Raw genomic sequence first — 17,287 nt, 5'->3', positions numbered from 1 at the left:
AATAAATAAAAAAATAAAAGTCTAAAGTTTAACTTGATCTATCCCAAGCTGTGCCTGAAAGGGCCCTTGGGGCATTGTAAGATGTTTTAAAATTTCAAGGGAAACATGCAGATGTCTCTCCGATATTGTGGGAAATATTAGCCAAAAGTAGTTCACGGTTTAAACACTAGGTTGGTGTATTTGTTTTAATAACATCCTGTATTTGTGAAGCTGGGCTTTTGGTGGTTGCTGTGAGAAAAAGGAAACTCAGTGGATGTTCAGTTGTATTCCAGGATTTGAGAAGTCATGTTGTTAAGTCTAATCAACTTAATCCATTTTTGTGATTTAACTGCTTCATCAACAGAACTGTTAGGCTTGTCGCTGTTTTGTTTGTTTTGTTTTGTTTTTAGCACAGAGGCACCTTGAAAAAGATGACTGAGACACAGTGCTTCAAGCAATAAAGTTTGAGGACCTATGGCTAAGTATTTGAGCATCACTGGCACACTGATTTTCATCTCTGCTTCAGTTTGCTTATCTGCAAACGAGGACAAATATGGCCATAGCTATAAAGTACTAGCATACAACTGGCAGTAGTTTCCCAAGAAATATTTTTTCTCATTCTGCTGGGGTGAAGTTTCTTATTACAATCCATTAACGAAATAGAATTTGTCAAGTAAGTTAACAATATTATTAAAATGGCAGGGATTAGAGTTACTCATCAGAGCTAGAAAATAAAGAGTTGAGGAGACTTCAGAAACAACTTTGGTGGCAAAATTGATATTCCTCTTTCAGATCGCTATTATCCAGTTAATTAACATGGTTCCATAAGGTTCCTCGTTTTGTTTTCCTAAGACAAGTAATTAGAAATAATGTCTTATGATTTTAAGAAAAATTAGGTAATTTTGTCTTGGTTATCTGTTCATTAAGTATTTATTTAAAGCTTACTAGATGCCCCACACTGTTAGAGGGACCCTGAATGCAGAGGTGAACAAAACGCATCAAGAGATGTATATTCCTCTGGTGGAAGACAGAAAATAAGCAAGGAGATAGAACATGTCAGTTATTGTGCCATGGGGAACACAAGCAGTATAAGGGGATAGAACACAGGACGGGTATTCATTTTATGAAGGATGGTCACTGATTGAGTGGCATTTGAGAATAGACGTGGAGGAGGAGGAAACAAGCTATAACAATATTAGAGGAAATGTGTTCCAGGTGGAAGGAATGGCAGGTGCAGACTAAGGACCATGCTGAATGCGATGGGAGCCATTGAAGTGTTCTAAGCTGACTTAGATCTTCCAGGGATCTTCACCCTAAGAGTAGACTGTATGTGGAAAAAATAGAAGCAAGGAGATCAATCAAGAGTCTTTCAGAATGACGCAGGATAGAGGTGCCAATGGCCAGTCAGTCCTGACTGAGGTGACTTGGCTCTACATTGACTTCAGGGAAATGTAATTCTGTTTTCTCCATTCCATTGGTATAGTCATTCTGCTTGGGAAATCCTTCTTCATGCATCACCTGAACTCTCTTGTTGCCTCTCCATGTCCTCCTCATCTTTCTGTTCCTAATGAAACTCCCATACGCATTTGAGCCTTTATTTTAAATGGGCCTCAATATATTTTTCATGCGTCCTGGTGAAACAACTCTAAATCCCTCTGTCTTTTCTCATTTTGCTTCTCTCCAGAAACTGTTTTAGAGGATACTGAGCATTTGATTAGGAGCCAGAGGCAAGCGGATTGGTCCTTTTCTGCAACTGGCATGTGTTGTGACCCGCCTGGACAAGCACATGATTTTCTTGAGCCTGTGTAATAGGCACAAGAAAATCTCATAGACTCTTAGAGGGGGCAGATTTTAGAGACCAAATACTTTAATTGTGTCATTTTTCAAATTAAACCCACTTTTGCAGTCTAACAATCAGATAATAGACCTAGGGAACCGAGAGTAGACCCAAAGTGGTTCTTGATTATTGTAAAAAAGTCTTCCCTGGGAGCACAGAAAGACAGAATTGAGACTTGACCCTCAGAGTCCAGCCTCCAATCTAGTGAATTACACATTTTGGTGATTCTTTTTACTCTATAAGACTACCTAATGATATAAGTCCTATTATCTCTGGGCCCATTTGCAGACCTTCACTATTTTTCCATGTCTCCTTTAATGTATGGGGATCTTTGAGCAACTGACACATAACACTGCTACTTTTTTTTTTTTTAATTTTTTTTTTCAACGTTTATTTATTTTTGGGACAGAGAGAGACAGAGCATGAACGGGGGAGGGGCAGAGAGAGAGGGAGACACAGAATCAGAAACAGGCTCCAGGCTCTGAGCCATCAGCCCAGAGCCTGACGCGGGGCTTGAACTCACGGACTGCGAGATCGTGACCTGGCTGAAGTCAGACGCTTAACTGACTGCGCCACCCAGGCACCCCAACACTGCTACTTTTTAAAAGAAAAAAAAAGTGCTTTCATGCAATTAACAAAATGAACATGCACACAACTTTTTAGAGAGAGAGAGAGAGAGAGCAGAAGAGAAGTAGGGAGAGAGAATATTAAGCAGGCTCTATGATCAGCCAAGAGCCTGACATGGGGCTTGATCCCATGACACTGGGATCACGACCTGAGAGGAAATCAAGAGTCAGATGCTCAACAGACTGAGCCACCCAGGCACCCTGCACAGAAACATTTATATGGGTGACTTGGATGGGTTTGCTGCATGATTAAGGCACAAGAAAATATTTTAAGCTCACCCATTTGCCTGGTGTTACTTGTGATGGTTACAGGCATAGGCCCTGAGCCCCCTCAACTTGCTAGGTGTAACACCCTGGAAAACTGACTTGACTCTGAGTCTGTTTATACATCTGTAAGATGGGGATTCAATGTATTTCATTAGGTTTTTACATGGAGTAAATCCTTTAGCTGAATGCTCGGCCCATGGTGGTTGGTAAAAAATTATTCCCATTATTATCATTGCAGTTGGTATTGGGTATATATTTTGTTAAGCATAATAATCATCATTATCACATATTACTTTAGTTCGCTTTTATCATTTACAAAGCATTTTCATATATGTTTTATCCTACAATCCTGAGAGGTAGATGGGACAAATAGGAATTATGATCTCCATTTTATGAGTGAGAAGATAGAGAAGCAGAAAAACTGTACATGACTTGCCAAAGACACACAGTTTGTGAGTGGCAAAGTTAGGCCAAAAACATTCCAGTTCCCTAGGTCCACTTCCAGGTTTTTTGTGTTTTGGGCTTTTTGTTTCTGGGTTTTTTTTTGTTTTTTGTTTTTTTAAACTTTGTTTTGGTTCCCGAGCCATAGTCACTTGAATGAAAGCTCATCATTATTAACCGTATGATGCCAGGTTGTATTTGTCATTGACTCATCTACTAAACACACAGATCACTGAAATGTTTGGACACAGTGCTATAGGCACTGTCATATTTTCCCTTTTTTTCTGTTGAGTGAGGTTTTTCATTTTACTTTTCTCTCTCCTTTTGAAAAACTAATGATGAAAAGCACTTGAAATCTTGTCATCTCATCCGTCAGCAGAATTTACCAACTTGCTGTAATTATTCTCTAGTACATTTCAGACGAGTGAAAAATGATCAGAGATTATTGTCTCTGTCCGCAATGAAAATACAACCAGTTATTTGAACCACGTTCTGCCCACCCCACCCCTCCTTTAGTTAATAAAGTATGGGAACAAAACCTCTTTCTTCCCTCTTTCTTTTAATAATTCTGTGAAAGAAAATTGAACATCTGTAGATGACTGGGTGAATATTAATAGGGTTGATGGAGAGAGAGAAGGAAAACAAGAAGGATATGCCAAAGCTTGGAAAATTACTACACATAAGGTGATATTGGCATGAAGACCCCATTTTATGCCTGTCTGACCAATCTCAAGCCTTCATCAATAACCACACCTGATTAATTACAGTGAGGTAGCCAAAGAAACCAGCAGAATAAAAATGTGCCCTTTTGGATGAGGAATGGGTACCTGTATCATCAGTCTATTTCTTCCTTTTGAAATACAGAGCCCTGGGAGATGGTGTTACTGTGTGCCAGGAGGCAGTTTGTGGGTGACTGTCAGATCTCAGTCTAATGACCATTGATCTAAGAATGTCACACTAATGCACTGTGTCCCCTTTGTGAATCATCCCCACCACCCCCGAGTTCATCTTCTTAGAATTAACAGAGATGATAGTCTACGGTACATGCTGCAAGATTTAGAAAGTTTTGAGCAGGTATAATCTCTCATGCCTCAGTTTCCTTATCTGTAAAGTGGAGAAAATGGTGTCTGCATGATAGGACTGTTAAGAAAATGGTATGAATTAGTATATGTAAAGTGCTTAGAGAAGATAGGCATTGGCACATGAAAACCACTTAACACATGTTATCTATTATGGTTATTAAAGATGGGGAGTATTTTTATTTCTGGATTTGTAGATTAATTCATACACTTTTTTCTGACACTGGATGGGATCTTCATGTAACTACTCACTTTAAAGACATTCTACAGCTGCAATTCTTACCTGATTTATAAGGTGAAAAAGTTAGACACAATTGGGCACTTGTGTCTAAATTCTAATTCTGTTGTTAACTGGGTTAGGGACATTGGACATGTTGTTTCTCAGAACCTTGGTGTTCTTATCTCTAAATAGAGAATGATCCTTATTTCACTGTGCTTGGTTTTAGCTAAGTTGATACTATGTATGAAAGAGTTATTTAATCCTTTGTACTTGTGTAGTAATTGTTGGCTTTACTTTTTAAAAGTGTTTGAATGAATTGATTTCAAAATCCTAAGAAATTATGATGGAAAACACTTTTTAAATGCCTATTATATGCTAGACACTCTACACAAAGAATATTACTTAATCTTCACAAAAATCACAGAACAAATTTTATCAATATCACAAGGGAGGAAACCAGAACTAAGAGGATTTTGCCAGTAGTCACACAGGGGTTCATATTCAGGCAGTCTTGAGTCTGGAATCCATAGTCGCAACCTGTACAGTATACAATTTAGTGACCACATCAGATACTTCATCTGGAATAACCATTGGCTTGGAGATTATTTTCACTATCAAGACTAAAAAAGATTAGGAATAGAGCAAAAAGGGTATTATAGACCACGTATAGGTATAACTTTTGTTGGTGGTGGTTATTTTCTATCTTAAATAGATTTCTATGGATGGAAAAAACACAAATATAGTTTGTCTTAAAACTAGAAAGCATGTCATGTCAAGAGTTAAATAGCATTTTAATACCTACAGGAGGAAGAAATAAAGTATATATTTTTTAAAAGGTAAACTGGGGCAGCTAGATTTTTCTGACTCCATTGCAGCCAGCACCCCCCTCCATAACCCCCTACATGTAACTGCCTACAAGCTCTCTTTCCTGGGAGCCACTTAGCCTTATCTGCCACAAAGTATATGGGTGGCATTGAGGGTTATCAGTTTAGAATATGCTGATTCTTCTCCTTTCCTTTGTACTTTTAGACCCCAGAAGAACTAGAAGATGATTCTGACTTTGAGCAGGAGGATTATGATGTGCGCAGCCGGACAAGTGTTCAGACTGAGGATGACCAGCTCATTGCAGGACAGAGTGCACGGGTGAGTGGACATCCAGGACTTGGGTTTCATGCACCGGGGCTATTTACACCACATTGATTTGAGGGTATTTCTGACCAGAGTCTTGGAATCCCAGAGATTCATAGCTCAGAAATCTGCCTTCTTACTTGTGGTTGTTTTTAGGAATTCATATTATTTTTTTTAATTTTTTTAAATATTTATTTATTTTTGAGACAGAGAGAGACAGAGCATGAATGGGGAGGGTCAGAGAGAGAGGGAGACACAGAATCCGAAGCAGGCTCCAGGCTCTGAGCTGTCAGCACAGAGCCCAATGTGGGGCTTGAACTCACGGATCATGATATGACCTGAGCCGAAGTCGGACGCTTAACCAACTGAGCCACCCAGGCGCCCCGCAATTCATATTTTACACAATGGAAATAACCACTAGTGCTTCTGATTCCTATTAACTCCATTTTCTCTCCATCACTTGAGACTTAGCAGCCACATCACTCCAAACAATTTAAGAGTATAGTGGATTTTATTGGTTTGGAATCATGAATAGATAGTTCAACAGCTAAGGAACACATGAATACTCAGATCTTGTATTGGCACAGACACCACAGTTCTGTTTGAGGTTGCCAAGCTTATTAACTCAAGAGGGAAGGACAAATGGAAAATTAGAGCGCTACTTTGTTATGGGCTCCATACTCTGTTCCATGTTCTGGCCTAGGGTCTCTGGTGAACAAGACCACATCTTTGAAATTGGTCCAAATTCATCAGAATAGAGAAGTAACTCCCCCTCCCTCTCACTAATACCTGCTTATGGCCAGGGTGGTAGCCCTAGATCTGTCTGCCACATGATAGAAAAAGAAATTATACAGACATATTAGAAATATGCCAGTTTAAGGCATGGAGCAGGAAGCAACAGAAAGCTTATTGCTCTGGCTGCCATTTGAACATTCCTGAACACTCAGTGACACTATCTACCAACAAAAGTGTTTCTAAGAGGATTCTGACCAATCCTATTAACTGTATCTCCTTGAGGGTAGATGCAGGTAATCAAGGCAAGTTTCAAGAGATTATATCCTTGGGGATTATAAAAGAGGGTGAGATTATCCTCCCTTTAAAGACTCAGTTTTCATAGGGTGAAAACAATCTCATTATATAGATCGAGTTCTTACTATATTCTAGTTAGAGTATTTTAATTCTCTATTATGCTTTACTTTAGGAAAAATAATGTATAGGAAACATGAGTTTGTATATGAAGCATGAGTCTGAGTGATTTAGGAAAGAGATTAGGAAACCCCAGAAAGCTCACACTGGTTTAGGAATTGTGAAAGAAGAGTAGACAGAGGAAGGGAAGAAAAAAAAAAAAAAAAGTTAGAGAGGGAGGGAGCCAAACCATAAGAGACACTTAAAAACTGAAAATAAACTGAGGGTTGATGGGGGGTGGGAGGGAGGGGAAAGTGGGTGCTGGGCACTGAGGAGGGCACCTGTAGGGATGAGCACTGAGTGTTGTATGGAAACCAATTTGACAATAAATTTCATATTAAAAAAAATAAAGAATAAATAAATAAACAGGACTCAAAGAGGACTAAACCTTATGTTAAGAAAATCTTTGTACTTATAACCCAATTTCTCTTTCATGCTTTATGCCCTGGTACTCTCATCCAACAGTGAAATGATTCACAAGATACATAGATGGACATTGATAGGGGAAATACGAGGGTAAAAGCCAGAATATTAAAGATGCACTGGCTTTGGTTCAGACAGATTTGGTTTTGAATTGTAAAGAGTGGAATGAGGACAATGCTCCACTACATGTTGCTTAATTGCTATGAGCCTCAGTCCTTTTATCTGTAAAATGTGAATAATAGACTTGATAGAATTCTTTTGAGGTTTAATTGCTTAATATTTGTAAAAAAATGAACAGAATACCTGACATACATTAAGTGCTCCATAAAGAATGACTGAAAATTGTCATCCTTTGGACGAGAAATCATTTTCTATCACAGATTAGTGACAGTAGAAAAGTACACAAAAGAATATGAAGCCCCCTACTTGGCAAATCTTTTGTGGACTGTAATCCTTCCCCCACTCCCAATGTTGAAATTTGAGAAGTTCATTAAGCTGAGAGGCTTTGGAGCCTGTTTTGGCATAACACTAAATCATCTCATTCATCAGGTCAGTTCCTCTTCAGAATTAAATAAAACCAGCATTTTTGTGTCCATGACAAAGGGCAAATTTGAGTAATTCGTCCAAACATTAATCAATTCAAAGTCAGTTTGATTGACTGAATGCAATTCAGTGTTGATACAGCCCAGTATCTTGTCTCAATGATCAAGGCATATTTACAACCCTTATCGTATTTTATAATCACCATCTTGTCAAAATGGCATTATTAGTCCCACTTCTTACAAGAATGTAGTCCCATTGTACTTCCATTTCATGCATCTTACATTAGATATCAAGTCAATTAAGATGGGTGAAAACAGAAGTCAGATGGCACTTGTCTATATCATCTATTATATTTTTCACCCAGTAGGTGAAAAGACAATTGTTTTTTTTTTTTTAAAGGTTTTTCAGCATGAATTATGAACACAGTCCAGGATAGTAACAAAGTACCCCTATAATCCAGTACTTGGTGATTTGTCTTTGAGATCCATCATGTGGCCTGTGTGATTAACTTGCAGCAGACAGCATTAGTTATTGAGTCAGCCTATTTTAGCCTGTAATTATATGATGACAAATCAGAGACCTAGAATTATGGCTGTAAGTTGGAAATAAGAGGGTGCATTGAATTGCTGAGATGACAGATGGTCGAACTTTTGACCAGAGAAGTATGTTAACTTGGTCAAAATTGTGAAGGAGACCAAAGTTGTCTTTGACAGAGGTAGTTGCCCTTTGTATCAGTCAGTCCTTCCTTGTTAACGGCCTTATTTTTTGTTTGCATTCAGATAAATTCTTCCTCTCTGAAAGGGTAAATTAATCTATAAGGAGGTTAAGGTAGGAGAAAAGCTTTTAGTACCTACTCTAACATTGCTCCCAAATTCTGAAATTAGATTATTTCCTTTATGTGTCCCTATCTGATGCTTCTCTACAGTATTTTGTTGAGAGAGGGAAAGGGAGATAATTATCATACCCTGCTAAAATGTAGGAGGAATCAGACCCTATGATCCTAGACATGACATCTTAAAAACTGCTTCTTCACAGGTTGATGTAGTTAAAATTGGTCAATGAAAACTTTTGGGCACTTAACCTTAGTGATGGAATATATAATTTGGAGTCATACAGACCTGATTTTATTTAAAAAAAATTTTTTTTTCAACGTTTATTTATTTTTTGGGACAGAGAGAGACAGAGCATGAATGGGGGAGGGGCAGAGAGAGAGGGAGACACAGAATCAGAAACAGGCTCCAGGCTCTGAGCCATCAGCCCAGAGCCTGACGCGGGGCTCGAACTCACGGACCGTGAGATCGTGACCTGGCTGAAGTCGGACGCTTAACCGACTGCGCCACCCAGGCGCCCCCAGACCTGATTTTAAATATTGTCTTGATCAAGCTGTGTCTCTTTGGGCAACTTTCTTAGCCTCTCTACGCTTTATCTCTCTCTCCCTCTCCCTTTCTTTCTCTCTCTCCCTCTCCTCCTCCACTGTCTACCTCATGATGTCCGATTAGGAAAACTGCATGATAAAATTTGTATCATAAGATGTGTCACATAATATGAAGTTGATAAAGATGATGATGATGATAATGCTTATAGCATAAGGCAGTTTTTCATTAGAAGGCTGGTCAAATAATTTAACCTAAAAGAGCATGGACAATTTAGGAAATCATGAAAGTTTTTACTTGAAATAATGGGATAATTAACTCAATTTTCCTGTTTACTTCAGGGCCTGAGACTGGTAAAAGTCAAAGGACCCTCTTTAACTACTTATATTTATTATTCTGCTTCAAAACCAAGTGAGCAGAAATTGACACATTGAGTTTTAGCCCTTTTAATCACTTATTTATAAAGATGTACTTTAAGCCTAAATGTTAGACTCTTACTCTGGCTTAAGGAACTAACACTTGTCAGTTTGGAGGCTCATAGACTCCAAAGTAATTTTTTCTCTTTGAGATTGGAAAAATAATCATATCAAAAGCTCCTGAGATTTAGATTGAAGAAAAAATTCTGGGCAGAGTGATTGTTGGCTTGTATCAGTGATTTGCACTTTGGTTTAATAAGTAGAGTTTATAATTTCAATCACAAAAAAATGGTTGGCTCTTCAGAAGAAAAGCTGAGAGCCTGGGATCAAGAAGCAGGGAATTTTGTGGATTAAAGTCTCTGATGCCACAGTATGGGGCCCCAGATCAACCAATCTCTGGAGCTGTGCTTGGCTACTATGCATAGAACCAGCAGAAACTCTGAGACCACCCCAGGTGATCACATCACAGATACAGAAAAGCTGATTTGTTCCCTTTCCTCTTGGCCATGAAAATCATTTTTCTCATGTTGCCTTAGTTTGAGGGAATGAACAATTGCATAGTATATATTTTCTATTCAACTTGATTTGAATGTAGTCATCTTTTTTTTTTCCAGCTAAAACTTTAATGTGTTAACATTTCAAACTGCTGAGTTACATTGATAAGACCTAATTAAAACGCATGTGTTGAATTTTAATTTGATTAACTTGCAAATTTTGCAGTTTGTGATCTACTGTTTATAGATAACCCTTTTTTAAGATTCCAGTTTCAGAAAAGGTCAATTATGAATTTTTAAAAGCCAGGAGCATTTTAAGAATATTTAGGAAAAGACTTTGGCTCATCGATAGCTACATAAGCAGAAGCAAATGTAATGACACTTGCACCCAAGTCACACACCATTAAGTGCATTATGTGGGTTGAGCACCCCTAGAGTCAAAATAACATGTTCTTTTGCAAATCTGCTTTGAAGGGGCCATTTTTTTTTTCTTCAGAATTGTGCCCTTAGAAAATGTTTGTCAGTTCTAGTAACTTCTTTTGAACTCTGTTGATGCAGTGAGTGGAAAAATGGTTACACAGTCAATCAGAAGATATATATTGAGCTTCTACTGTTTGCAGGATGCTGAGGCCTCTACCCTAAGGAAGCTCTGAGAGAAGTCAAAAGTAGGGCATCAATAGGAATTAGAGAGTAGAACAAGGCAGTTAATACCCAAATCCTAAATTATACAACTGAAACTCATGTGACAGTTCAAAGAAAAGTGTACACCCTTCAATGCACAAATTAACCCTTTTGAGACAATGAAAGTTTCATTGCTTTCCATCTGGGTATTGAATATAGAGTCTGAAGGTCTGGTGGGTAGTTTTACAGATTCTTCTACAGAAAAGCACCTAATAAATGGTTTACATAATTCTAGTTAGGACTTCTGAGGTCTAAGTAAAACATGAATATCAGTTTTATATGAGGACGACAAATTAATCTAGGACAGCATCAGATCATCAGACAGGGATGCTTCAGGAAAAAAGTGCATATTTAACTTCTGCAAATCCATACCTATCTCAAATGCAATGGGATAGCTGTCTTGTTATTAGTACAGTATTTCATATTTGAATTTATAATCAACTCTTCGGTATATCAGCCACCTTTTTGACAGTTTTTAAAGTACTTTAAAATATTCTTCAAAAATACTATTTTAACCATATTGTATTTGTCCCAGTCTGACTTTTTAAATATGGATAGCAGTTTGTGTATATGCACATGGACACTCACATACACATACACAGACACTCACATGTTAGTTATATAAAGCCACACACATGCCTGCATGGAAGTTTGTACACATGGCTATATATTAGTAAGATGTATCTGTGCAGCTACTTGTCTGAGGACACCTTCATCTAAATTATACAAAGAGATACCTTACTCAGGCAAATAAAGTCTCATCTCTAGGATGTCCAGCCTGGTGAACAATGCTTGTGATTTCAGCAATACTTGCCCCACTGGAATGGGATCATTGTGTAGTGTCAAACCTGTATAGTTGTGCATGGTGATCCACTTGTACACGGTAGTTAAGTATGGTGTTAGTTGACCTGGGTTTGAATCCTATACATACAGCTTATTAGTTGTGTAATATTGAGAATTTAATTTCTCTGGGTCTTAGTATCACCATTAATAAAATAGCGGTAATAATAGTATTAATCTTGTAGAATGCTTAAGTAGATTGTTTTTTTTGTTTGTTTTCTTGTTTTGTTTTGTTTTGTTTTGTTTGTTTTACATACATAAGCCTCTTAGCACAGTACCTGGTATACATTTCTGTACTCAAGGAATCATGTCAATTGTCTATTTATGTATACTAACATAGACTCTGGGCCCATCCCTTCTCTTTCATAGCAACTAAGTAATGAGCTCAAGGGGTAGCTGGAAAGGAAAACTAATATAGTCATGATACTAATATATTAACAATAATCCCATAGATGCTTTCGTTTCTCTTTTTGGAAAAAACACAACACCTTTGTTATTTCATTTGCTGTCCACTATAACACCCTGAGGTAATTTTTTACTATTCTTAGATCTGAAGAAGTTAAGAATATGATCCAGTAGTGATTAAGTCTTAACCTAAGTCAGTGATAGAGCCCATTGAGCCCAGTTTTCCTGAGTTTATGTCCATTGATATTTTTACTAGAAATCAACAACCTTTCTTCCCAATAATTTACTTACATTAGGACAAACTTTATAATTTAGGAAGCAAGGCTTTATTGTATGTGTTATTTTACTTGTCCTTTGCAAAAGTTTTAAGTTTCCCAAATCATGCTTTCATTACTGAACATACATATCCCAGAACCAGAGGGTTACTAGTGCTGTCATACTTATCCACATGCTCCTTTCTATGAAACAGGTCACACATGGTTCTATGAGGATGGAATGAAATGATTCCAGACATTGCATTCAGGGCAATGCATACATGGTATTTACCAAATGCAGTTGATTGTCTTTATTTGTGGTACCTATATTCTATAACATCACCATGAACACTTAATTAGCAGCTATGGAGTCATGGCTTTTAGAGGAAATAATGTTAGGTTCCTGAGAGCTCCTGGTCTCAACATTTTATTTCAACCAATAAATACAGAATCTTGTTTAATGAATGTTTCCTTTCATATGCTTTATAGTTTTGATTCATTATCATTGAACTCACGGACAAGAGCACTGTAGCTCATGCCTGAATGAACCTTGTCTAATACATGTATATTTCTCCATAAGGCACATCACAGCCTTTCGGTGGTTAGGGACACTTAGAAAGCATTTGAGCACTATGGTTGGGGGCTATGTTAAATAGCAAAATTACCAATAAAAAGTACAAATATGTGGAAAATTTGGCACCAAATAGACGACAGAAGGGACCTGTTGTTCAGTGTTGAAACGAAAAGACAGAGAATTCCTTGTTCAACCATATCTGTGAATAGGCCTGACAGGTGAACCCAATTTTTTGCAACTCTCTGCATGTCTGTGAATGACAAGAAAGCACCACAAGTATTGATTTTGGGCTGCCAATAAATTTTAGAGAGTAGGCAAATTTGTATAGAAAGATTCCATGAATAATGAGAATCAGCTGTAGTTCTTGCTTTTCTACATTCCCTTACCTAGCAACTTTTGAAAATCGACCTTTACTTCCTAAACTATATTTTATCCCATCATACCTTCTACTTCTGCATACTAATAGGCTCTGTAGGGAGTCATGGTTATCTCAGAATTTCCACAGGGAAGATGGAAGAGGGCTGGGAATAGGTATGCCATCCCTGAAATGCCTTGGGTTAGGGGATTGTTTGGTATCTAATCATGCATTCCTTCATTAACACTCATGGAAATTCTCTCCACCCCACTTGGATGCTCAGATATTGTTTAAAATTCTTCTTCTTTCCAGCGACAGAAAGCCTTTTTTCTTTTTTTTCCTTCTCTGAACAGATTTCAGTGTTGAAAGAGGTGCATTCTTTCATCTGGTAAAAGTTTCTTGAGACCAAATATAAAAATTGTCAAGAATAGATTCTTTTGAACAAACATATGTCATCAAAGCAACACAGAAGTTCTGTTACTGTCAATGTGCACATACCTTTTGGATCTCTCTATTTTTGTGTGTGTATAGGAATAGGGACGGGGATTTGGGGGATGTTACCAGTCTATGCTTTTGCTTTCCTGGGGATGGAGAAAACGTACTTTCTGGAATGGCGGGGCAGCCTATAAACCTTGTCGGGGTCTGGCTTTGCCATTAACTTAAGGCAGAGTCAACCTACTTTACTTTGTCAATATTAGTCACACTTATTCTGTAACCCACACAGGCCATCATGGCACAACTACCGCAGGAGGAGAAGGCAAAAATAGCTGAGCAGGTGGAGATATTCCACCAAGAGAAAAGCAAGCTGGATGCCGAAGTGGCCAAATGGGATGACAGCGGCAATGATATAATTGTGCTGGCCAAGCAGATGTGTATGATCATGATGGAAATGACAGACTTCACAAGGTGAGGCCCAGAGACAGGAAGATGATTTTCTCATTAAACCCAGAAGCGTAACAGTGTATATTAGCATGTGAGAGCCTGCTGAAAAATTAAAATATTACATCAAAGCAAGGTAGTGGTATTATAAAATTTATATGTGTAAGTCAAAATGATATGGACCTAATTCTTAGCAGATAGTCAAGGAGGACAGATTCATTTTTGTGATTATTATTGTTTTAATTATACCAAGTCAGTCATAAAATCTAACCCCTGGGAGTTGAGTGACTCATTTTTGTTCTGTGCTGTTTTGCAATGTTTTTAAATACTGTTTTCAAGATAAGGTGAACGATTTGTTTGTATTCCTTTGGGGAAAAAAATGTACATCTATACATCTATGTGTGCATACATACATGTAATAGGTTGAATGCAAAGTCATGATCAAGCATTGATCTCAGCTCATGTTTTACCCTTACATACAAAGATTCAGTTTCCACAATCTGATCCCATAATTTTGACAGGGAAATTAAAAATTGTATAAGTTTTATTCCCTTTTGCTGTAAGCAGTGCTTTTAATAAATCAAGAGATCAGTCAGAATTTTGTCGGGAGGCTTTGCCTCACCGGGGTCATTGGTGTTTCTGCCACTGCAATTTTAATCTCCTCTTTAAAGGGAGGTGACATTTCTGCCCTTCCTACTACACAAAGGGCAAATCAAGGGAGAGCAAAGCTCAATGAAAAAAATCCCTGGATTTTGAAGCTGAATACAGGTGATTTTAGACCGGCCTCTTACTGTCTTTGTTTATTTGCAAAATGGGGAAATAATGCTTTTCTTATAATCTTCATAGGAGACCTTTAAAATCCAACGAGGTAAAGCAGTTGTAAATTATGCTGTTATACAAATATAAGCTATCATTATATTACAATTTTTTTTCCATTGGAAACACAAATGCACATGATCAAGATATTTTAATGATTAAACATGATATTTGTTTATAAAACTATGTAAGATATATGGTAATGCCAAAACATCACCTTATGGGTGACAATATTTTTAAGGATTATTGAATGCTTCTAATAGGAGAAGGCTACAATTGATTTTACGTAATAAAATATGGAATATCTCTGCCTCATCCCCCTTACCCTTTGCCTCTGGCCAATATATACTAATGACATTGCCTGGGCCTTTCTCTAAATATTTTTACATTGTTTTTGACTTCAGTGGAATTACTTTAGTAATATGAAGGTGACCTTTGAGACTTTTTAAATGTCATTGTATTCATTAGAAGCTCAAATTTGTACATCCGGTTAGTCTTTGTCGGCTTCACAGATTTATTTCACACACGAAAAATAATAGCAGGAAAAAACAGTCTGAGCTACTACTTAAGGATACTTCATAGCTAAGTATGAATTTACTACAAATCAGACTATTCTGGCAGTCTCAGTCGTTGCTTTTCTAGGCCTGTGATGACTTAATTTGCTTGCTTTCAACATGGTATTAGTATTTTATCTGATAGATATTATGCAATCCGTTAATAACATCACTTGTAAAAATAATCTCATTAGTTCAAAGTGAATAATGAATCTAGTCAAGTTGCTAGTTTAGATCAGAAGAACATTTTATAATGCTCTAGATTATATATAACAGTGGTCATGGAAGAGAGATATATTTGAGGGGGTCTTGTTAGATGTTAAATAAAACAGACTTTCTATTAGTCAAAGTATAGTTTTAAAAGCAAAAAGAAGGCCCCTTCAATTTCCTAGGGATTTCATATAATCATTTTATGCTTATTTGAGTAATGAAATGTCTAGGATAACACTGATTATCGTTTGTCCTACCACCTGATGAGGAGTTTCATGCCTCTTTGTGAGGGCAAAGGGAGGAACCCAGTAATTAACGGCCAGAGAAACAGACGAGGGCGTGAATTGGAAATGGAACACGGGAATCTGAGTATTTGTCGCTATCTACATCTGCAGAGCCTCTCTGGCAAAGATGAAGCTGACTTGAGCCATTTTTTGGTGGACTCTCACCTGAGTTCTCTACTTAACCGTATGCATTATCATTATTATTGTTGCCCCAGCATTTTCTACTTCAGGGAAGAATAGTTTTAGCTGTATACTGTAAAAAGCCCTATGTACTATATTCTCTAAAGGAAAGAAGATAGTTGGTTAGGAATTGAAACTTGACTCTTCTCAAATCATATGTTTAAATTGCATAAAAAAAAAAGCCTTTGCATTTATTATCATGTTGTTTTATTTTTTACCAGTAGCTAACATTAATTTGATTCAGTCATCTCAATGATATACAGTCCATTATTATTAAAATTGGAGAGGTTCTGCCTCATTATTTGTGAAATAACTTCTTCATGGAGGATAAAACTAATTATGCCTCATGTCTTTTTCCTGTTCAGTCCTTGACTTCTATTTCATGGGCAGTGGCAGAAGCACTGTCCTGCAGAGGGTGACTCCATATTTCTGATGTCATTCTCAGTAAGAAATAGCATGTACCAGTCTTGTGTCCCAATAACATAAGGTGTGCAGATGGCAGCAGCTCAGAAAAGAAACCCAAGTTTAATTGTATAGCAAGGAACAAAGCTGTCTTTTGAGACCAACTGTAACTTCTGATCTATAAGGAAAAGGATTTAGGCTAAGAAAAGGAACTTTCAGGGTACAGTCAACTGTAAAATGCTGAGCACTGGGCTCAGAAAACATGTAATCACCCCATTCTTCCCAAACTTAATTTCTGCCATAGTGCAGACACTCAGTACCTCAGTATAGGTATCACTTGGCTAGTTTTTGATTTCAGCCCTTGACCCTTTTCTGTCCCTTCCATGTCACATCTGGCCATTAAAAGGCCACCGTCTACCTCCCTTTACACGAGCTCTCTCATTAGCTCTTCTGTTCATAGAAAAAAAAAAATACAAGTACTGATTTTGCTATACAGTGCCTACCTTTTAAAAGTTTTTTTATTGAAATATATTTGACACATAACATTACATTAATTTCAAGTGTACAACATGGCGATTTGACAATTCTGTATTTATGCAATGTTCACCACAAGTATAGCTACCATCCATTGCCATGCAATGCTATTACAATACAATTGATTATATTCCCTATGCTGAGACTTTCATCCCCATGATTTATTTATTCCATAACTAGAAACCTGTGTTTCTCACTCCCCTTCACCCATTTTACCAGTACCCCCATCTCACCTCCCTTCTGGCAACCATCACTTTGTTCTCTGTATTTGTGGGTCTGTCTCTGATTATTTTGTTAGGGGGGTGTGT

General features: G+C 37.5%; 1 protein-coding gene across 4 annotated transcripts in view; it reads left to right on the top strand.

Annotated features, from left to right (window-relative positions):
- Window positions 1–17,287, top strand: part of CTNNA2 (catenin alpha 2) — a 1,114,437-nt gene that overhangs the window by 1,028,278 nt on the left and 68,872 nt on the right. For all 4 annotated transcript variants that reach the window (XM_025932078.2, XM_025932082.2, XM_086700738.1 and 1 more), the window contains exons 14-15: window positions 5,479–5,592; window positions 13,845–14,026. In XM_025932078.2, the coding sequence (XP_025787863.2) occupies window positions 5,479–5,592; window positions 13,845–14,026 (296 nt within the window). The remainder of the gene's footprint in view (window positions 1–5,478; window positions 5,593–13,844; window positions 14,027–17,287) is intronic.

This window comes from Puma concolor, chromosome A3, assembly GCF_028749965.1.
Source record: "Puma concolor isolate L17-30 chromosome A3, mPumCon1.1.hap2, whole genome shotgun sequence".
NCBI lineage: Eukaryota > Metazoa > Chordata > Mammalia > Carnivora > Felidae > Puma > Puma concolor.
Note: the sequence above shows the minus strand (reverse complement) of the source record. Positions and strands in the feature narration are given on the sequence as shown.